The sequence below is a fragment of the Mustelus asterias genome, chromosome 28, assembly GCF_964213995.1.
Source record: "Mustelus asterias chromosome 28, sMusAst1.hap1.1, whole genome shotgun sequence".
Taxonomy (NCBI): Eukaryota; Metazoa; Chordata; class Chondrichthyes; order Carcharhiniformes; family Triakidae; genus Mustelus; species Mustelus asterias.
In genome coordinates this window covers 22,822,440-22,845,137 of record NC_135828.1, presented here as the reverse complement: position 1 = coordinate 22,845,137, position 22,698 = coordinate 22,822,440, and the positions used below count along the sequence as shown (strand labels likewise).

The following is a 22,698-nucleotide window of genomic DNA, read 5'->3' as shown; positions in this document are numbered from 1 at the left end:
CAATCCACCTAACCCGCACATCTTTGGACACTGAGGGGCAATTTAGCATGGCCAATCCACCTAACCTGTACATCTTTGGACTGTCTGTACTGGTTCTCTCAGGAGCAACTTACCTCATAGCCATGCATTTTTTTTCTATACATCTCCTTATCCAATTCCCTTTCAAAAGCTTCCAGCACATTCCCAGGCAGTGCATTCCAGATCCTAACCATTGTCTACGGTGGCACGGTGGCACAGTGGTTAGCACTGCTGCTTCACAGCTCCAGGGACCTAGGTTCGATTCCTGGCTTGGGTCACTGTCTGTGTGGAGTTTGCACATTCTCCTCGTGTCTGCGTGGGTTTCCTCCGGGTGCTCCAGTTTCCTCCCACAGTCCAAAGATGTGCAGGTTTGGTTGATTGGCCATGCTAAAATTGCCCCTTAGTGTCCTGAGATGCGTATGTTACAGGGATTGGTGGGTAAATATGTAGGGATGTGGGGGTAGGGCCTGGGTGGGATTGTGGTTGGTGCAGACTTGATGGGCCAAATGGCCTCTTTCTGCACTGTAGGGTTTCTATGGTTCTACATAAATAAGGTTTTTCATCATTCATGCCACCATTAGTCTGTCACCTTATATCACTGTCCTGTCATTTTCAATCCTACCACCAGTGGGAGCAGTTTCTCTCTATTTACAACTCTGTCTATATCCCTCATGATTTTGAATACTATCAAATCTCCTCTCAATCTTTATGGAGAGCGATGACAGCTTTTTCAGTCTATTCACATAATAGAAGTCCCTCAGACCTGTGACCATTCTAATTAATCTTTTCTGCATCCTTTCTAAAGCCTTCTTCACATCTTTTCTAAAATGTGGCACCCAGAAAGTTAAAAATTAAAGTTTATTTATCAGTCATGCCCAATTAGCTTTAAATTTGTGCTTTATAAAACCCAAATTAAATCTGCATCAATTCAAAAAGAATGTTCCTGAAGGAATCTTCCATGCACCTATTCTGTTGGAAATGGACCTCTCTCCCAGACCCCTTGAATTCTTTTTAAAGTTTAAGTTTATTTATTATTGTCACAAGTAGGCTTACATTAACACTGCAATGAAGTTACTGTGAAAATACCCGAGTCGCCACACTCCGGCGCCTGTTCGGGTACACTGAGGGAGAATTTAGCATGGCCAATTCACCTAACCAGCACGTCTTACAGACTGAGAGAGGAAACCGGAGCACCCGGAGGAAACCCATGGGGAGAATGTGCAAACTCCGCACAGACACTGATCCAAGTCGGGCTGTGAGGCAGCAGTGCTAACCACTGCACCACCATGAGACACATTACCCCAGCTGAGGCTGGACCAGTGCTCAAGATTAACCATTCTGACACCACTGAGAACAAAATCCAGGCAGTTATATTTAATAATTCACTTCATTTATTACAGACAATTCTTTAATCTAAAACAGCCTAACCAGTGATACAGAATAGTGCATGAAAGCCCTGTGTCAAAAACATACTGTGCACAGGTTTAAATGAGAAATCCTGAAGATGATTTCCCCAACATTCCAAGAATTTCCTTCCTTTCTCTTCCTTCTAAGTAAAACAAGGCATCTGTCACTTGCACAGTTTTGCTTTTGATACTCTTAAATACCAGACGCAACCTTTACCTCACGTTTTACAACTGCCCTTGCTTCAATCATTTACCAAATAGAAATAAGAAACCTCATCACTGTCATACAAACAGAAACTAGGAACAGGAGTAGGCCATTCGGCCCTTTGTGCCTACTCTGCCATGATCATGGCTGATCCTCGATCTCAATGCCATATTCCCACTTCCTCCCCATACCCCTTCATGCCATTAAAATCTAAGAAATGATCTATCTCTTTCTTGAATACATTCAGTGCCTTGGCCTACAGCCTTCTGCAGTAGAGAATTCCACCGGTTCACCACCCTTTGAGTGAAATAGAACTAAATTAATTATAAATTAGTCAATTGATTAATATTAATTATAAATTAAATCAATTATAAATTAGTCACATTCACGTGAGACCTTTGTCTGATATGAACAGCCCTCTGGTGCGTGTACTCATGGCACCCCCTGCTGGGATATAAAGCTGTGGTTTCAAAAGTTTTCCTCATCAGCTGTACCAAGAAGTTTAAGTTTATTTCTTAGTGTCACAAAGCTTACGTTAACACTGAAGTTACTGTGAAAATCCCCTAGTCGCCACACTCCGGCGCCTGTTCGGGTACACTGAGGCAGCATTTAGAATGGCCAATGCACCCTAACCAGCATGTCTTTCGGACTGTGGGAGGAAACCGGAGCACCCGGAGGAAACCCACACGGACACGGGGAGAACATGCAAACTCCACACACACAGTGACCCAAACTGGGAATTAAACCTGGGTCCCTGGCGCTGTGAGGCAACTGTGCTAACCACTGTGCTGCCCCCAGAACATGATTTAAACAAATCCATTCCATCTTATGTTTTGTCTCCATTAAAATAGAATAATGTAAAAACATCTCAGTATTCTTACACTCTCACCATTTGCTATCAGTTCTCTCATTGCCCGTTGGCACTCTTTCCAATGCCCACTGTTACTGCTCTTGCTGCCCACTGCCAACCCATTGTTTTTCCTCCTATCACCCACTGACTGTCCTCCCGTCACCTTGGTCAGTTACGTTACCGGCTGCTGTCCCTCACCCAATGCCTGCTGTTGAAAAACTCCTTTCTGTCCCTGTCGATTGCCTTGTGCAGGAAGAGACAGTATTGGCCTTAATTTCACTGTAATAATGAGGGTAAATGCTTATTGTTAGCACCAAGAAAATCTGACCTCAACTTCTGACATCTGCACAAGTGCTGCTTAAAAGCAGGAATTCAGCAGTTGCTGTTAAAAATATCCACAGGATATTCACAGGGCACAGCTGTTGCATTCCTCACCACTTGCCTCAGCACTGAAATCACTTTAATGGCATGAACTACCCAGCCGGAATTTTACTGGCACATCCACCCCCCCCCCCCCCCCCGAGGCTCACAGAACGACATTCTCCATTGGCCTTGGGCAGGGTCTTACGAGCCTTGGGTGGGTGAGGCGGTAAAATCCCGGCAGGGGTACCTATCCCTCTATAGTTCCCCATTGAAAATGGTTGAAAAAGTGAAGGTTTTGTACATTCTGAAATGAGAGAGTTTTTAATGGCGTATTAAATAATTACCACTGACTGTGGTAAACCACTGTTACCTGTTATCTGTGGTGGTTAACCACCGTAGTTAGTATTTCTCAGTACCTGTATATGTGGCACATCCCTGTCGGTTCCGCCCAAGTCTCCTCCCCCTGGTCTGGGTATAAAGGCGGTGGCTCCTCCCCCCTGGCTCTCAGTTCAGACCAGATCTCCGACAGGGATGGCTCCAAGTTCTTGCCAATAAAAGCCTGTTTGTCTTGCTCTCAACTAGTCTCGGCTCGATTGATAGTGCATCACTGACCAACGTTTCAGACCCAGAAAAATACATTTTACAAATGTACAGTCTCATTCCCTCACAAGAAAATTAATGCAGCAGATTTTATAAAAGGAAATTTTCCTTTTCTGTTTGCCTCTTTTATTTTCCCTTAATTCTATCGCTATGTCCTAATCTTCGGATGAAATTTAATGCCTTCCCATCCCCGGCACATTTAGTGGTGAGGAGGCATCTAATCAGGTGGGTGGGGACCCCTCTGCCTTCCCACCTACACCCCGATTAAGTCCATGGTTGGCTTTCCCATTCAGCCTCAATTGATGCTCATTGAAAGGCCTCATGGCGCTGTCACTGAAATTAACCCAGCAGTGAGCAGGGGGATTTGCCATGCAGGGTACGTGAAAAGAAAACCTGTGCGGGCTCCCAGGAGGGGTGAGTCATTCAAAGGCATTCAGTGCCTGACCAAGGGTCCTGGCTTCGGAAAGAAGGCCCATTGAGAGCCAACCCCCCAGCACTTGTTGCCAACCTTCCTCTGCCACCATCCTTCCCCCCCCCCCCCCCCCCCCATCCCCCAACGACAACTCCCACCATGCCACCATCACTCACCTGTGGCCTGGAACACAGCAATGATTTTGGGCCTTGAGTGCATGTAGCCACTAGCCCCCTGGTGATGTTGCCGTTAAATACAGCTGCCAGCCTCTGATTGACTGGCAGCTCCTGGCATGTGGGACCTCTGACCCTGAGTTCCTGGAGAAGACGCACCACTGCCCAGTTAAGTGTCTAATTAGCAATTAATTTGCTGGGCCTTCCCATGAAGGGGTGACACGAGGTTTGTGCTGGCCCTCCAGCCGGCTGGTGAGACCCCCAGTACCTCCATTAAATACTGCCCTTCATTTCACTTCCTGTACATCATTTAGATGCCATTTGTACTTCCTGTTGTTTACTTCCCGGTTTCAGGTGTGTGTGTCTCAGTGAGGATATTTCATCCTGATTGGTTAAAGAACTTTGCTTTTGTTTGCCCTGTTCACAGATGCCAAAGATTTCCTGCAGAGGATGTTCCACAGAAACAGTTGCCATGAGAAATCCCTGGTGACAAACGTATTTGTGGGGGACTGTGTTCTGGAGAAAAACAAAGGCGGTCCCTTCAACACTGAGAGAAAAGTCTAGGCCATTTTGTTTAATAATTCATTTCATGAATTGGTCCCCACCAAATCATTAATCCTGAATACTCTAACCATCAAAATATTGATCTCAAACATCCTAGCCAACAATACAGAATAGCGCGCGCGCTGTTCGCCATGATTTGTGTAAAGGTTTCATGAGGAATCGTGAAGCTTGTTTCTCAAAGCCTTCTTTCCTTTCTCTTTCTTCTCAGTAAAACAGGCCGTCTGTCACTCTGTGATTCTCCTCCTATCAAATGCAGCCTTTCATCATGTTTTATCACTTCCCATTTGCTTCAGGTCCCTTCTCGGTTTCGACCATCCACCAATTTAGCACCGTCTGCAAATTTGGAAACTGTGCTTTTGATTCCTAAGTCCAAGTCATTCGAATAAATAGTGAACAGCAATGGTCTCAGCATTGATCCTTGTGGGACACCACTTCCTACCTTCTGCCGCACTGAACAGCAATCCTTCACATCTTCCTTCTGCTTTCCATCTTGAAGCTAGCTAGCTATCCGTTTTGCAACTTGTCCCTTGTTATATTTTCTCCAAGTAATGTTAAGTTGACTGGCATATTGTTCCATGGATATGTTATACCTCCCTTCTTAAACAGGAGGATAATGTGCGCTATCTGCCAGTCTTCTACCTACTTCTTTCTCTAATGAATTATTTAAAATGCGATCTCTTTCCTAGATACTTTTAAATTCACACATGTAATCCATCCAGGCCAGAGGATTCTTCAATACATAGCATAAAAAATCCAGGAACCTTAACTGCACTCAATGTTAACTCCTGATCCATTTTGTGAATGAGAAATAAAGTTAAAGTTTATTTATTTATTAGTGTCACAAGTAGGCTTACATTAACACTGCAATGAAGTTACTGTGAAAATCCCCTAGTCGCCACACTCCATCGCCTGTTCAGGTGTATTGATGGAGGATTTAGCATGACCAATGCATCTAACCAGCACGTCTTTTGCACTGTGGAAGGAAACCAGAGCACCCGGAGGAACCCCACGCAGACATGGGGAGAACGTGCAGACAGTGACCCAAGCCGGGAATTGAACCCGGGTCCCTGGCGCTGTGAGGCAGCAGTGCTAACCACTGTGCTACCGTGCCACCCACAAGAAGTATCAATTATCATGTGACAATCTCATGTCACAAAATAGAGATTGTTGAAACTGTCTGTTGAGACCAGCTGTGAGCTATTTCTCATCGCTTTTGTCCAAAATGGGTTGAGCCAGAGAATAGCAGGAGCGACAGCAACAAGTTAATTTTTAACCACAAAATACTATCCAGCTTCAACCCTCCCTCCCAGCCATCCACTCCACCAGCCTGAGTGGTGAGTGTATCTATAGAACACCTGAAATCAAACAAACTTTCTCTCGGTGTATGGGGAGAATTCAGACTTTGCTAAAGTTTGTATCTGTAAACAATATGAGTGGTAGATGATTTATTGAACAAGATGCTTTAAGCGGGGGTGTGAGGTACAAATTAATCTATCCACATCACATAACATTTTGGTTAAAGATTTCACTGAAACAACAGATAAAAGCCAAACTTCTGACACCCACGAATGAAAACCTGTTAATGCAAATCTGACAATTTTCATGGATCTATCCTTCTCAAGGGCAGCACAGTGGTTATCACTGCTGCCTCACAGTGCCCACGGACCCAGGTTCAATTCCAGCCTTGGGTCACTGTCTGTGCGGAGCATGCACATTCTCCCCATGTCTGCGTGGGTTTCCTCCGGGTGCTCCGGTTTCCTTCCACAGTCCAAAGATATGCAGGTTAGGTGCATTGGCCATGCTAAATTGGCCCTTAGTATCTTAAAATGTGTAGATTAGGTGGATTGGCCATGGTAGATTACCCCATAGTGTCTCCAGATGTGTAGATTAGTGGGGTAAATAGGTGGGGTGACAGGGATAGGGCCTGGGGGGATGCTCTTAGTGTCCTGAGATGAGTAGGTTAGAGGGATTAGCGAGTAAAATATGTAGGGATATGGGGGTAGGGCCTGGGTGGGATTGTGGTCGGTGCAGACTCGATGGGCCGAATGGCCTCTTTCTGCACTGTAGGATTCTATGATCTCTGTTGGAGAGTTGGTGCCGACTCGATGGACTGAATGATCTCCTTCTGCACTGTAGGGATTCTATGAAGAGTTTTTATTCTATTGTTTATTTTATTATTTATTTTGGATGAATTAAAAGAAAATTAATTCTCGCAAAAACGAAACTCTAATCAAATTAAAGAGCAGATCCTGAGGAAGGCATTTCCTGCTTATAGGGGCCAGTTGATTTATTTTATTCTGCACGGCAGTGAATGAAGATGTATGATATTTCAGAAACTTACCAGGGCTGCTTCATTAATCATTTCTGTTTGTTCATTTTGGATGCTGCTGTTCAGCTGCTGTGAAATCAGCAGCAACTCCTATCGCCCAGTATGGCTATGTTCTGTGAACACCACAAATCTCATGTAATTGTGCTGATTTTTGTGCTTGGCTGCTGTGAAACCCTGGGTTGGAAACTATCAGGTGCTGGGGATTTGTTAATTTTAATGCCAATATACCGTTTTCTTGTTTCTGCTAACTTTACGGCACATTTCACAGTTTAACCGTGTACAAGGAATATTCCCTTTCTTCTTTCATCTGAATTTCACTGGCTCATTCATTATTCATTTCATTTACTGATTTATTTATCTTCTTGAATTGTCGGCTGCTTATTTCCGTCTTTTTCCCTCTTCTGCCAGCATATCACTGCGCTGCAACTGGACAAGTGCCAGCTCACACCAATATCTCGCCCAAGTGCCGAATGTTAATTTGATGTGGAGATGAAGGAGTTGGACTGGGGTGGGCACAGTAAGAAGTCTCACAACACCAGGTTAAAGTCCAACAGGTTTATTTGGAATCACTCACCTGATGAAGGAGCAGCGCTCCGAAAACTCGTGATTCCAAATAAACCTGTTGGACTTAAACCTGGTGTCGTGAGACTTCTTAATGTTAATTTGTCAGCCCTCGACGGTGGCTGCTGGAGGAGTGTTTGGCCACAAGGTGGCATCATGGCACCTTCTGCTCACGGAACTCTCACTTCCCAGATAACAATTTGCAGATTGGGAATCTTGGCGGGTATGTCCAATCCAGGGCCAGAGAAGCCTATTGTAGCACCCGGTACCACTTTCCCAGTTAGATCAGCAAACCCAGAGCAGGGCAGGAATTCAAGCATAAATTCTCCAGGGACAGTTTTTAACCTAACCTGCCTGACAGGAGGTTGATCTGTTCATGTGTAATGGCTGGCTGGCTTTTCACCATTGATTGTACCCTCCATTGAAGTCAGTGCAGATGAATATTACTCCAGGTGGAATGATAGAGTCATGGAGATATACAGTACAGAAACAGGCCCTGTGCACGGTGGCACAGTGGTTAGCACTGTTGCCTCACAGCACCAGGGACTCGGGTTCGATTCTCAGCTTGGGTCACTGTGTGGAGTTTGCACATTCTCCCCATGTCTGCGTGGGTTTCCTCCGGATACTCCGGTTTCCTCCCACAGTCCAGAGATGTGCGGGTTAGATGGATTGGCCTTGTTAAATTGCCCCTTAGTGACAGGGGGACTAGCTAGGGTAAATGCATGGGGTTATGGGGATGGGGCCTGGGTGGGATTGCGGTCGGTGCAAACTCAATGGGCCGAATTACCTCCTTCTGCACTGTAGGGATTCTATGATTCTATGAGATCTGTCGTTTCACCCAATCTTGTGCGTTCCTTGCTCAGCAAGTTAGAACAGCTTCTTCAGACTTTTGAATGGATTTACCATATATTAAGTTGATCTTTCTCTATACCCTAGCTATGACTGTAACGCTATATTCTGTACGCTCTCCTTTCCTTCTCCCCTACGTACTCTATGAACGGTATGCTTTGTCTGTACAGCGCGCAAGAAACAATACTTTTCACTGTATCCCAATACATGCGACAATAAAATATCAAATCAAAAACCCCTTTCTGTTCCAGAAGGCTCAGCCACTCATCGCGTTTTGATGCTTTTTCTCGGAGTTATACACTGATTTTTGCGGTGGTGTGTCGTGCTGACAGGGCCACAGTGGCTCCATTTGTAATCTGAAGACCGCCTCTGAGCTGAGTTTGGAATTGTGGGTCAAAACACGGAGGTCAACTCAACGGATGAGAATAGTGATCAGAACTCAGTCAAACCAATTAATTTTAACTTGCAGGTTTCGCATCTCCAAGTTGTGCAGCAGCTGTGAAGCGCATCTGGATGACGTGATCTAAGCTGCAATTGAAGAGACAATGCACAGATAGGGACTGGAGGTGTGAAGCACGGGTGATACAAATGCAGAAAATAGTAATGTCACGGTAATGTCACTGGAGACCCTGGATAATACTCTGGGGGCATGAGTTCAGTGAAATCAGTGTTATTAGGACACAGATCAATCAGTGGTCGAAAGTGAAAAACTGCAGGGGTTATTCTTGTGTGTTCCAGGGCTTCACAGAGTCAACAACAGAATTGTTACAGTGCAGCAGGAGACTATTTGGCCCAGCATATCTGTACTGGCTCTCCAAATAAGCATATCGCTTAGTTCCATTCTCTCACCTTCTCCCTGCCTATTCTTCCTTTTTGGGTAAGTCTAATTCTGTTTTGAATGCTTCACTTGAACCTGTCTCCTCCACACTGTCAAGCAGACCATTCCAGACCCTAACCACTTGCTGTGTCAAAAAGCTTTTCCTCATATCATTGAATCCCTACAGTGCAGTAGAGGCCATTCGGCCCACTGAGTCTGCACTGACTCTCTGACAGAGTATCTTACCCAGGGCCTCTCCCCCACCCTATCCCCATAACCCCACACATTTACCATGGCTAATTCCCCTAACCTGCACATCTTGGGACACTAATTTATCATGGCCAATCCACCTCACCTTCCTATCTTTGGACTGTGGAAGGAAACTGGAGCACCCGGAGGAAACCCACGCAGACACGGGGAGAATATCGCAATTGTTTATTTTATTAATTACTTTAAATCTATGCCCTCTTGTTCTCAATCTTCTCACAATTGGGAACGGTTTATCCCGATCTATCCCGCCCAGACCCCTCATGATTTTGAACATTTTTGTCGTTGTTTCAATATTTGCCAAGCATTGGGCGTTTAAAGTTGTCTTCCGCTTTCCTCTTTATTTACTGCCCAATACTCTTCATTTCTGAAAAGTCAGGCTGCTCCCCCACAGTGTGTGGCCTGAGCCCATTCTGAGTAATGGACACAACAATGAATCAGCGGGCAGGCAGGCCACAGGTGCCTGAGCTCCATGTACAGGCCTAACTCTCGCTCCGAATACAGTTTGGAAATGGAGAGGGAGCGCAGCTGAAAACTATGGAAAGATTTTCATCCTTGGGACATGTTATCTGTGAAGGGACGAAAATTTGCCCAATTTTTATCATTGCTAGTTTAAGCGACTATATCATGGATGCACTGAATAATTATAATGAAAGGGTATTCTTAAGAAATGCAAATCTATTAAAATAAGCAGTGGGCATTTGTATTTGATAACATCCCTGCCACTAATTTGACAATTCTGGGAACACAATCCTGCTGGGAAAGATTGAATTTTAAGTGATTGATCTCGCTTCAAATTGGATGAACCCCAATTTTTTGCAGAACATATCCTTGAATTGTCTTGTATCAGGATCTTTGCGTGTTTTACTTTGATCCCAGAGACATGGGAATTACCTTCGAAAACAACTGCAGCCACTCAGTTCTCTGACTTAAAACCAAGCAAGCCCGGACATCTTTACCTTCCAAAATGCAGTATATATTGATTGGGGGGGGGGGGGAGGGGGAGGAGGTCTTGTGGCCCAGTTATAAAGTCCCTACATCTGAGCTAGAAGCTCAGGGTTCAAGTACTCAGCAGGACTCAATGGGCATGGACAGTGCATTTATAATGTGGTTGATTATTAGCTTGTAAATCCTCCCAATATGCCTGATAGCAGGCAGGCGGGAAAAGCGGGGGAGTTTCCTTGTCAGCCACACTGCAGAAGGCAGCACAAGCCATTGCAGTACTTTATCAAGCATCATCATGGATCAATCACAGGAGTCTACGGTCACCAGTAACCTTTCAGAGCACGGTACCTGAAGAGAGAGTGATATATTGATGAGTGTTTGAGCCTCAGGTAGGCTAAAACTTTATCTGATATTTTAAACATGGAGTAACCACATTTTACTATCCTGCTTTCTAACAGGATAGGTTCATTACCCTATTCTGTAACAGGTGTTAGATGTTTCCACTTCAGTTTTTCTGAGGCGATTAGTTGTTAATCTGATCAGTGGCTCGGTTGACAGCCCCAGTTCTGAGTCAGAAGGAGAAGATTTGGAACTTCAGGCAGCTCCAGGTGAGCAGTGCACCAGCTCGGAAAGATTGGGCGAACGGCCAAGGTTACTGGTGACCGTAGACTTCTGTGAGTGATCCATGATGATGCTTGATAAAGTACTGCAATGCTTGTGTCCACTGGATTTGGAACTCCATCGAGTTTCTAAAGGGCAGGTGAAGGCAATAGCAAACCTCTTCTTTTACCCCCAGAGAGATTCTCACATATCTCAAGTTGGAAGTCTTCTGTTGGAACCTGAGGTTTTAAAGTTTATTTATTAATGTCACAAGTGGGCTTACATTTACACTGCAATGAAGTTACTGTGAAAATCCCCTAGTCGCTACACTCTGGCACCTGTTCGGGTACACTGAGGGAGAATTTAGCACGGCCAATGCACCCTAACCAGCACGTCTTTCGGACTGTGGGAGGAAACCGGAACACCCGGAGGAGACACGGGGAGAACGTGCAGATTCCACACAGTCGCCCAAGGCTGGAATTGAACCCGGGTTCCTGATGCTGTGAGGCAGCAGTGCTAACCACTGTGCCAGCATGATGCCCAGACGGAGCGCGGGGGGTGGGGGAGGTGTAACAGTGCTTTATAGGCAGGGGTGAAATTGTGGAATTAGTAAACCGGGTAGAGAATTCTAAAATTGGGGTAATAACAGCACTGAAAGAGGCTATTTGACCCATTGAGTCTGCATTGACTCTCCGAAAGAGGCCCTCCCCTCTGCCTTATCCCCCTAACCCCACATATTTACCATGGCTAATCCCCCAAATCTACACATCTTGGGACACTAAGGGGCAAATGAGCTAATCCATCTGACCTGCACATCTTTGGACTGTGAGAGGAAACTGGAGCACCCGGAGGAAACCCACACAGACAGGGGGAGAATGTGCAGACTCCGCACAGTCATCCAAGGCTGGAATCGAACCTGGGTCCCTGTCGCTGTGAGGCAGCAATGCTAACCATTGTGCCACCTTGACCAGTGGGACTAGAGTCACATGTAGGCCAGGCCAAGTAAGAATGGCTGATTTCCATCTCCAAAGAGCATTAGTGAGTGACCCAAATTTTTGAATTGAATTCTACCAGCTGTCCTAGTGGGATTTGAACCTGTGTCCCCTACAGCATTAGCCTGGGCGTCTGGATTACCAGACCAGTGACATTACCACTGTGCCGCTACCAACCCTAATCAAAAGATAAAGTGCTGACCCTCAAACAATCTCCAGTTTGTGACACGGGTTTATAACAATCTCAACATCCACAACAGGAAATGAATGATTTGAGGTAGATAAGGAGTTAATGTTAGCATGTATTAAGGTTCTTTGATTTGTTATGTTAACTATAGGGAAATGTGAGCACCGTTGATACCTAAGAAAACCAATTCAGCACAAGACATTGTTTTTTGTTACATAGAAACATAGAGATAGGAGCTAAAGGAGGCCATTCGGCCCTTCGAGCTTGCTCCGCCATTCATTACGATCATGGCTGATCATCCAACTCAATAGCCTAATTCTTACTTAACCTAGCTCCTCAAAACTCTTGGAAGATTTAGATGATTCTGCCTTGTCTTATTTATTGTGATTTTTCTTAAGGAATTACAACAGTTCAGCCTGGTTGTACAGCATTATGTCTAGCAGTGAATGGCTGCCAGGAAACTGAGAGCATCTTCCCATACTGTGACTGAGTGGTCAAAAAGGGGACTACAGCCAGAAAACCTTAAATCTGTGTCCCCCCCAGTCCACGAGCTAATGGGAACAGTTTGTCTACCTTATTTATTCAGCGGTGTCACAAATAGGCTTACATTAACACTGCAATGAAGTTACTGTGAAAGTCCCCTAGTCGGCACACACTGGCACCTCTTTGGGTACACTGAGGGAGAATTTAGCATAGCCAATGCATCTAACCAGCACATCTTTCGGACTGTGGGGGGAAACCGGAGCACCTGGAGAAACCCACACAGGGAGAATGTGCAGACTCCTCACAGACAGTGACCCAAGCCAGGAATCGAACCCAGGTCCCTGGCATTCTGAGGTGGCAGTGCCAATCTGTGCCAATCTAAGCCTGTGATAATCTCCTACGCCTCTTTCACATCTCCCCTCAACCTCCTTTGCTCCAAGGGGGACAATTCCAAAGTGACAACAGTATTAAGGTTCTCCGGTAATCAGCGTAACAATGCAGAAACCTTAATTACAGTCATTAACCCCTTCCTCACCTTAAATCGTTGATTTCCTGTTGTGAGTTATTATGCCACAATTCCATGTTGCAAATGTTGTTGAGCCCCGCTGTGTTAATAACACAGGCCAACAGCAGCAGAAACAGTAATAACTATTAATATAATCAGTAATTAATAGATAATTAATCATTATTAACAATGAAATACTATCAACATTCCTCCTCCAGAACCCAAAGAGAACAGGAGACTCGTACATAAGTGAATTCACAGACTACCTGAAAGTAAACAAACTGAGTGGGTTCTCGTTGGGTACTGGGAAGAGTTCAGCTTCCTCCAGAGTCTCTACCTGATCAGAAACATGTTTAACAATACACGAATGGAACAGGGAGGAGGAGGAGGACCTGTTGTGTGGCTGTTTCCGCTGACTGAAGAGTCTAGAACTTGGTATCACCATCTCAGGATAAGGGAGTTGGCTTCATTCAGAATGTTGTAAATCCAAGAAATGCAATCAATGCGTGTGTTCAAGATTGGGACTGATAGATTTTTGGGTTCTAAGGGAGTCCAGGAATATGGAGATAGGGCAGGAAATTGGAGTTAATGTAGAAATTGAGCCATGATCATATTGAATGGCAGAGCAAGTTTCAGGGACTGTATGAAGTATTCCTGATCCTAGTTCTTAACTTCAAACTTCTTACATAACTCCTCCACCGACTGCTTTTGCCTGGAGAAATCACTCTGCTTTTTCTGGCTGCAGTTTCGGTCATGAGTTTTCTTCGCTTTGTTCATAGAGATTCTTTAAAAGTAGATTCCGTAGACTGTTTTCTATAGTGTTCTGTTTAAACAGACTCTGTTGCTGAGTAAATAGACCTTGGGCGCGATCTTACCACCCGTTCACACCACGCTCCTGCTGCAATGAGGTCGGAGAATGTGGCGGCCAGCCAAAGCACCGTTCACCGCGGCAGGATGGGAAGATCCCGCCGGCGTGAACAGTGGTAAGATTGCAGCTCTTATTTACTGTAAAATACACTTTCCATTGTGAGTTCTGCTGTGAGTCCCACCCCATCTCCATCTCTTTGGCCAACAGAGTGGTGTCAGCAGATTCTCTGAATAAAGTTTATAAGGTAAGGTTACTTCACTCTCCCCCATGGAAACATCACTCTCTCTTCTCACTCTATGCCTCCTGAGGCCAAGATTGGAAAGAGTACAACATGTGTATGATTGAAAAGTACACACACCTGCAGATATCCCCTACTCACTCACAAATTTAATGTCCCAGCCCTGACATGCAGATCTGTACCAATAGAGCACATTTTTCAAGTGCGTTATTATGTCCATTGGACACAGTATTCTGAATGTGGCCTGACCAACATTTTTTATAACTGTAACATAATTTGCCAACTTTTATACTCGATGCCCCGGCTGATGAAAGCAAGTATGCCATATGCTTTCTTCACCACCTTTTCCACCTGTGCTGTCACTTTTAAGGATCTGTGGACCTATACCCCGATCTCTCTGTGTCTCTATACTCCTGATGGTTCTGCCATTTATTTTATCACTCCCACCTGAATTGGATCTACCAAAATACATCACCTCTCATTTGTCCGGATTAAATTCCATCTGCCTTTCTCCGCCCAATTTTCCAGCCTATCTCTATCCTGCTGTATTCTCTGACAATCTTCATCACTAAATCCCAAAACTGTGCCCAAGTGACTTATGTTTCATTAGTGAGCCTTGAGAGTGGCAGCCGAAGGGGGCATTACGACAATTGCTGCCCATATCACTGGGAAACATACATCAACTGGATTATTTTAGCATGGAAATGGTCCGCTTAAAAATTGCTGCTTTCCGTGGCTCTGATGTATCATTTTGGTTTTTTTTATTCATTTGTGGGTCTTGGGCATCACTGGCATTTATTGCCCACCTGTAGTTGCCCGAGGGCAGTTGAAAGGGAACCACGTTGCTGTGGCTCTGGAGTCACATGTAGGCCAGATCAGGTAAGGACAGCAGATTTCCTTCCCTAAAGGACATTCGTGAACCAGATAGGTTTTGCCGACAATCGGCAATGGTTTCATGGTCATCAGTGGATTCTTTTTTATTGAATTCAAATTCCACCATCTGCCGTGGCGGGATTTGAACCCGGGTCCCCAGAATATTAGCTGAGTTTCTAGATTAATAGTCTAGCGATAAGACCACTAGGCCATTGCCTCCCCTCAGTGGGGCGGTAGCGAGTGGGTGTCAGTGGGAGATTCTTGTGATGGAGATGGTCCTGCACTGAGATGCTGCTGTAGAAGGTACTCCCAGCTATCCGATGCTGCTGTGACTGATAGTTCTGCCTACAATCATTGAAGGGAGTCAGCGAGTTGGATAGTTGGTTCAAATGTCTAGCATTTTTGTAATAGGCTTCTACGCCAACAATATTGTGGTTCCAGTGTGTACCAGGTACAGCAAGTCACCAAGGCATCCTCGGCAGCACTTCCCAAATCCGCGACTTCCTCCACCTCGAAGGCAGCAGATGCAGCTCCGAGTTCCCCTCCAAACCGCCCATCATCCCAACTTAAACTTAAATATCACCATTCCATGATCATTGCCGGGCCAGAATCCTCCAGGTTCTCCAGTTTCTTCTCACCGTCCAAAGATGTGCAGGTTAGGTGGATTGGCCATGCTAAATTGCCCCTTAGTGTCCAAAGATATAGAGGTTAGGTGGATTGGCCATGCTAAATTGGCCCTTAGTGTCCAAAGATGTGCAGGTTAGGTGGATTGGCCATGCTAAATTGGCCCTTAATGTCTAAAGATGTGCAGGTTAGGTGGACTGAGTGACGGGAGCTTCTGTGGGATCTTATCTGAATTCGAAGTTTTGTATAATTCTATGTAAAAATGGTTCATCTCATCTTTGCTTCCACTTTTGGTGTCTCACACCTATGCACGCCATAAATGTTCTGACTGACCATGACAGTAGGATTTAAAAGTGCCATTGCGGCAGGCACAAGCAGGGCAATTCCCCAACTAGCTCGCCCCAAAGTGGCAACATCAATCTCCATTGCGGCCATTTCACTGCAGGCAAAACAGCCAGCAGATGAAATACATGTAAGGCTGCTGGTTCCAGGGTTCGGGAGGCAGTGGGGCAGAGACTCGCAAAGACGTGCGCACAAGAGGGTTGGGGAAGGGGTGGCAGAGAACCAGTTGACATGAATCACTTCGCGGGTGGAAGGGGGGGGTGAAAGTCAAATGAAAAGGGGAGGCAGCCCACCCGCTTGGCTCTGAGCTCCTGGCACAGAGCAGAGCAGCGGTGAGTGAGGAGCGTGGTGGCACTATCCTCCTTAATCGGATGAAACACAGATTTATTCTCGCTCTCTCTCTCCATTTCGCCTGCATCGGGGAGGAAGACGGAGAGCTCTTCTGCTGCTCTCTGGCAAACTTCTCATTGCTAAAACACTCAACAGACACACAGTCATAACAATTGCCAAGGGGATTTTTTTTTGTTTAATTTTTTACTATTATTTAATCTAAGGTGTGGATAAACCCTGGATCTCCCTGGCTCCTTAGACGGTGAGTGCTGTTACATTGCAGAATGTACCAGGTAGCCGCTAAACTGTTGATCATTTTATATTATTATTAATTATTCTGTTATTGTTGAGAGGCTGTCAGTGGGGCACCGGAGAATGGCGAAGTATTTTTAGCTGTTGTATGATTCCCTCTGCTAGATCTTAGCTTTGTAAACAGTGCAATAATCACAATAATTAATTCTTGTTTTGACCTGAGCTGCAGCTTGTTGAGGGTGTGTGTATGGGGGGGATGCCAGCAGCAGGTACAAGGCCTGTTGCTTTCACTAATGGATCGTCTCAGTGGCTTTTTGTTTCAATAATATTGCTTAAAAACATCCCCCAGCCGCCGCGGAACAGCTCCGGCTTCTCTCAGGGTGCTGGGGGCAACGCCTCTTTTTAAATGGCTGTGTACAGAATGGAATTTCAAATAAATAGCAGGTCTGGGTTTTCCTGGCTGGGGAGAGACTGCAATACATCAGAGAATGAATGGAGGCTTCCTGATTGAAACAGCATCTCTGCCTGTCGGGATATTAGAATCTCCATTCATGAAGCCCAATGCTCTTGCTGTCTCTCAAGTCCCTTCCCCCATCTGTCTGGCTGTGTTGTCCAGGACTCAGTCCCTCCAGGAGACTCAGTCCCTCAGTGTCCCAGAGACTCAGTCCCTCAGTGTCCCAGAGACTCAGTCCCTCCAGGAGACTCAGTCCCTCAGTGTCCCAGAGACTCAGTCCCTCAGTGTCCCAGAGACTCAGTCCCTCAGTGTCCCAGAGACTCAGTCCCTCAGTGTCCCAGAGACTCAGTCCCTCAGTGTCCTGGAGACACACACCACCCTCACACACATCACCCTAACACACATCACCCTAACACACACTCTAACACACAGCATCCTAACATACACCACCCTAACAGACACACCACTGTAACACACAACCTAACACGCACCACCCTAAGACACACCACCCTAACACACAGCAGTCTGACACATACCACCCTAACATACACCACCCTAACACACACGACCCTAACACACAGCACTCTAACACACAACATTTTAACACACAGTAGTAGCCTGTGTGTCCAGTGAATCTTGTGTCCCATGTACCCTGTGGCTCCAGTCTGCTGTGTGCCCAGTGAACTCATTGTGTGCACTCCATTATACTCTATATAACACAGCTAATTTCAATGTGATTTTTCCAACCTATCAGCATATTTTGTTTCTTCAAATACAATTAAAGGGTTTGTTTACAAAAGTAAGCTTTTCGCTGCACTGGCTTTCCCACTTTCTCTACTTTTCTCTTACCCTCCACTGAAGATACTGACTCTTGTCTTGTGAATGCAGTCGGTGCTCTGGCCCCTTCCTGGGTGACCATTATCAGTCCGTGGATTTGACAGAAAAGGCTGGATTTGAACAGGAGCAGGAGTGCTTCCACCATCAAGCTCCACCGCCATCGTGCTCCCTTTCCCTTATACAAAAATGGGAATTGGACTTACCAACTCCTGCAGCCTGCCCCTTCATCAAAATCTAGGTTTTCCACCTTAAATTCTGCCAACCCCATCCCACCACCATGCCTCTTGGCCCTGTTCATATGTGTTCATATCTAGGAAAGCTATTTGACCAGGAATGGGGATCACAGTTAAGCCTAATCCTTCTGAGTCCCCCCAAAATCTTAACTACAAATTTCCCATGTTTTACTTGAGATCAGCATTTACCCAGGAGATGGAATCTGGTATTCTATGGTCTGGATGGTTCATTCCCACACCAAACAGTGCCACAACTGAGATAGCTTATAATCAAATTTGAATTCAGAATGATAGTGAGGATGAGTCTTGAAAGCAGTTACTGAGAGGGGACTTCATAAGTTAGTAATTTATTCCTTTTTTTTCATTTGTGGGACATGGGTGTCGCTGGCTGGCCAGCATTTATTGCTCATCCCTAGTTGCTCAAGACCAGTTGAGAGTCAACCACATTGCTGTGGCTCTGGAGTCACATGCAGGTCAGACCAGGGAAGGACGGCAGATTTCCTTTCCTAAAGGACACTAGTGAACCAGATGGGTTTTTCCGACAATCGATAATGGTTCCATGGTCATCAGTAGATTCTTAATTCCAGGTATTTTTATTGAATTCAAATTCCACCATCTGCCGTGGCGGGATTCGAACCTGGGTCCCCAGAACATTAGCTGAGTTTCTGGATTAATAGTCTAGCGATAATACCACTAGGCCACCACCACCCCTGCAAACAATATGAGGAACAAAAGCCCAGAACATCACTTCAAACAGAACAATGATTATAAGATGTTCAAAGCAGTTAAAGACAAATTTTGGACAGATTGACAGAGAGCAATCAATACATAGGATGGATGTCAAGATTGTGTAACATAAGTGAAAACCTTTGAAACATTTAAGAAGCAGTGGCGGAGAGACAGCAGGGTATTTCTGCATGTAAATTCTGAATGGGCAAGATGGTTTTCCTCATCTTAAATTTTTCATGGCTCTAAGTTCCTGGCTCCTTTAATTCCGACTTCCATGACAAAACGAAACACTGTAAAACCGAGCCATTTAGATTTCAACAACTCAGGTTAGTCCCTGGTCTGTGTTGGGTTTGTTGGTCCAAGCTGAAATGGGAGTTGGGCTTGCTGCAATTGGTTTCATTGCCCCTGGATTAGGGAAGGGAAGAAGAAAAGAGAAGTGTGATTTCAAAATGCTGGCTGCTCAATATCCTTCTTGTCTGGTTAGTGGGTAAGGCCACAAATTACTGGAAGGTCCTCTAATTCTTAACTCCAGATATTTCAGTGGGTGGCACAGTGATTAGCACTGCTGCCTCACAGCGCCAGGGACCCGGGTTCGATTCCCAGCTCGGGTCACTCTGTGCAGAGTTTGCACATTCTCCCCGTGTCTGCGTGGGTTTCCTCCGGGTGCTCCGGCTTCCTCCCACACTCCAAAGATATGCGGGTTAGGTGGATTGGCCATGCTAAATTGTCCCTTAGTGTCAGGGGGACTAGCTAGGGTTACTGCATGGGGTTATGGGGATAGGGCCTGGGTGGGATTGTGGTCGGTGCAGACTCGATGGGCTGAATGGCCTCTTTCTACACTGTATGATTCTACTCTATTCTATTCTATTATGATTTAGGAGCCAGAATTGGGAATATAGCAAAATTATGAGGGTCCAGATAGTGGATTAAAAGGCCCTACTCCTCTTGGTGAGGGGTTCACAACTAGAGAACATAGATTTAGGATGAGAGGTAGGAGGTTCAGAGGGGAATTATTTTTCACCCAGAGGATGATGAGGATCTGGAATTCACTGTCTGAACAGGTGGTAGAGGTGGGAATTCTCAATGCATTTGAAAAGTATTTGGATATGCACTTGAAGATCCAACCTCATGGCTACAGATCAAGAGCTGGAAAGTGGGCTTAGGCTGGTGGCTCCTTGTCGGCCAGTGTAGACACAATGGGCCGAATGGCCTCCTTCCGTCTGCAAATTTTGATGATTGTGTGTAACTATACTCCAGCATACCTTTTCCTTCAAGCTAGGTGGGAGAAAATGTTTTGGTGGGAGGGAGGTGGGGATTGAGGAATAACATGTATACCCTTTATTTACTATTCCTTCTTTCACATCATGACAGAGTGTCATTTCGGAATGGCTACCTATAGTCGAAGACTATCTGATTATTCCTTCCAGGAAACCCAGAACACGGTGTGTCATGATACCCTGGAACCAAATTGTTTCCCGCTTTCGAAAAGCTCTTCTGCCACCCTATTCCCCAGAACGGACAGCACCGAAGAAAGGCAAACGACGAAACAAGAACTGAGGAAGACCCTCAGCAGCGTTGTCTCTCCGAGGGAGCCCGGCCAAATGGACATGAGGTGCCCTTATCATCCATCGTGTTTCACACCGCAAGATAATTTCACCATGATCCCCCTGTGTCGCTGCTTCCATATGGGAACCATCCCTGACCCCAATAACGTCTCTGAATTCCCAGTATTTCAGGATGATTCGAAAATTCACCCCGACGGTCACACAAACACCAACCCCTCCCTGAGAAAGGACACAGACACAATGTTGTACGCAGACTCAAACTTGGGAAAATTGCAAGCCAAGATGATGCATAGGAGTTGCTCAGACATTGTTTGTGGTTATAGGGAGAACTGCTATCGTGGCAGTGTTGTGCACAGTAAGACTACCACTGCACATCAAGCCACTGTGCCTGGCAGAGGCTACGGTATAATTCCTCAAGATGAAATGATGACTAAAACACATAGTCAAAATATTGTAATCAATATTTCAGGGAGTGAAACAGACACAGGTTATCAGACAAATGTCAGAGAAAGTGCAGCCATTGCTGAGCATCACATCAATAGTGTAGCTAATGATGTGTGTAGTCCCATGCATCAGGGCCATCTCATGTTTACAAAGAGCTCTCCCAATTATCCAGGTGCCACGGTTGTCCAGGAATCTAGTAGACAATATCAAGGCAATAGTTGGACAAGGAATGAGACAGTTTCCACAGATCAGGGTGGTGTGACTTACAGGGAAGGAGTTGCCACTCACCAAAACAGTTTACTGGGCAATCACACTTGCACTGGGCATCAAAGCCACTTGCTGTCCAGTCTGAGGGTACAAGACACCACTCCTGCCTATTGCCATTCGCTGCCAATTCCTGCTATCCATCTCTTTCCGAGGCTGGTCAGTTCTGTCAGTGAATCCGGAAGAGGAGCTGTCGTCGACACGTGTTGCCATCCACTGCCAGTTTCGGGGATTCTAACGTTCCCAAGGTTGGTGTCTTCGGTGAGTGAAACCGGGTTGGACGCGAGGCATCTTCTGAAATGTCACGGAAAGATGGAAAATGAAGCTGTCTACACTACAATTGACAGGAATTCTCACAACACCCCAGGCGGGGAAAATGTGGAACTGGAAGCGTTTTCTCCCTCTCTGCTGCAGAGCAGTTCAAATAATAACATGGGGGTGAGAACACGAGACACATGGACTATGACCTCTGTAACAGACCTGACCCTTAGATGTCACCATCGGCTGGAGCATAAAGATGCAGCGGTCCAGACCTCATTGGCAGTCGACTGCAGGTCAGTGGGCACCAGCCCCATGTCTCCAACTGATAGTCGCCTGGTGCATATGTTCCCAGAGGTTAACCTTGAAGAGAACCAGCTGATTCAGGAGTCCCCAGTCCGAGAAGTCAAATGGGATGACAAAGGGATGACATGGGAAGTCTATGGGGCCTCTGTAGATCCTGAGGTCCTTGGGCTGGCTATCCAGAAACATCTGGAGATTCAGATAGAACAGCATGAGAAAGACAAGATGTCTGCAGCTGAAAAGACAGTGAAGCAGTCGGGTACTCATGCTGATGGATCATGTGTGATGGAACAGCCAGTGAAAGCAAAGAGACATTTGCCAGGTTTTAGGAATATGATGTCTACTCTAAGGCATCCCACATGTTGCGTGCGTTCCAGTGCAGCCATAGACTAAATCGCTTTACCCACTGCAAAAGTGTAGATCACGCCATTGAAGGATGTTTCAGTTGAATGTCCAAAACATAAACTAAATCCTGGCTTTTCTCTATCTTAAAGTTGATTCGTAAATGTCATTATTTCGTAAGTGTATATTTTTAATAAACTGATTGTTCTCTCGACATACTTACCAGGGTAATGAAATGAGATGTTATGGAGAGGGTAGGGTCTTCAGAAAATCTAAGATATGTTTTGCAGAAATTTACAAGGTGGTGACGGTTTGGGTGCATATCAGGGTGCAGTTACAGGGTGCTCACCTGGGGAAAGGTGAAGACAACCCTGGTATAAAAATATTGGGGATGGGACAAAATGACATCTTTTTCTTTATGCTTTTAACTATCATGCTATTTTTCACTGCAGTGAAAGACAAATTGGTGAACTTTGTCAAACACACGGTGAGTGTTGAGCAGTTAGTTAACTGAAAATGTAATAACGATTCCAAGATAATGGTGAAAGCTGAGGTGAGACAGCTCAGTAATTAGTGTTAAATGGTGAGTCGAGCTGGTCACCTGGGGGGATCTAGT

The 22,698-nt window shown here is 45.5% G+C and overlaps 1 protein-coding gene across 4 annotated transcripts in view; it reads left to right on the top strand.

Moving 5' to 3' along the window:
• Positions 1 to 22,133, top strand: part of shld2 (shieldin complex subunit 2) — a 137,577-nt gene extending 115,444 nt beyond the window's left edge. For all 4 annotated transcript variants that reach the window (XM_078199687.1, XM_078199689.1, XM_078199688.1 and 1 more), the window contains one exon: positions 20,278 to 22,133. In XM_078199687.1, coding sequence (XP_078055813.1) covers positions 20,278 to 22,133 — 1,856 coding nt within the window. The remainder of the gene's footprint in view (positions 1 to 20,277) is intronic.
• Positions 22,134 to 22,698: the final 565 nt, after the last annotated feature.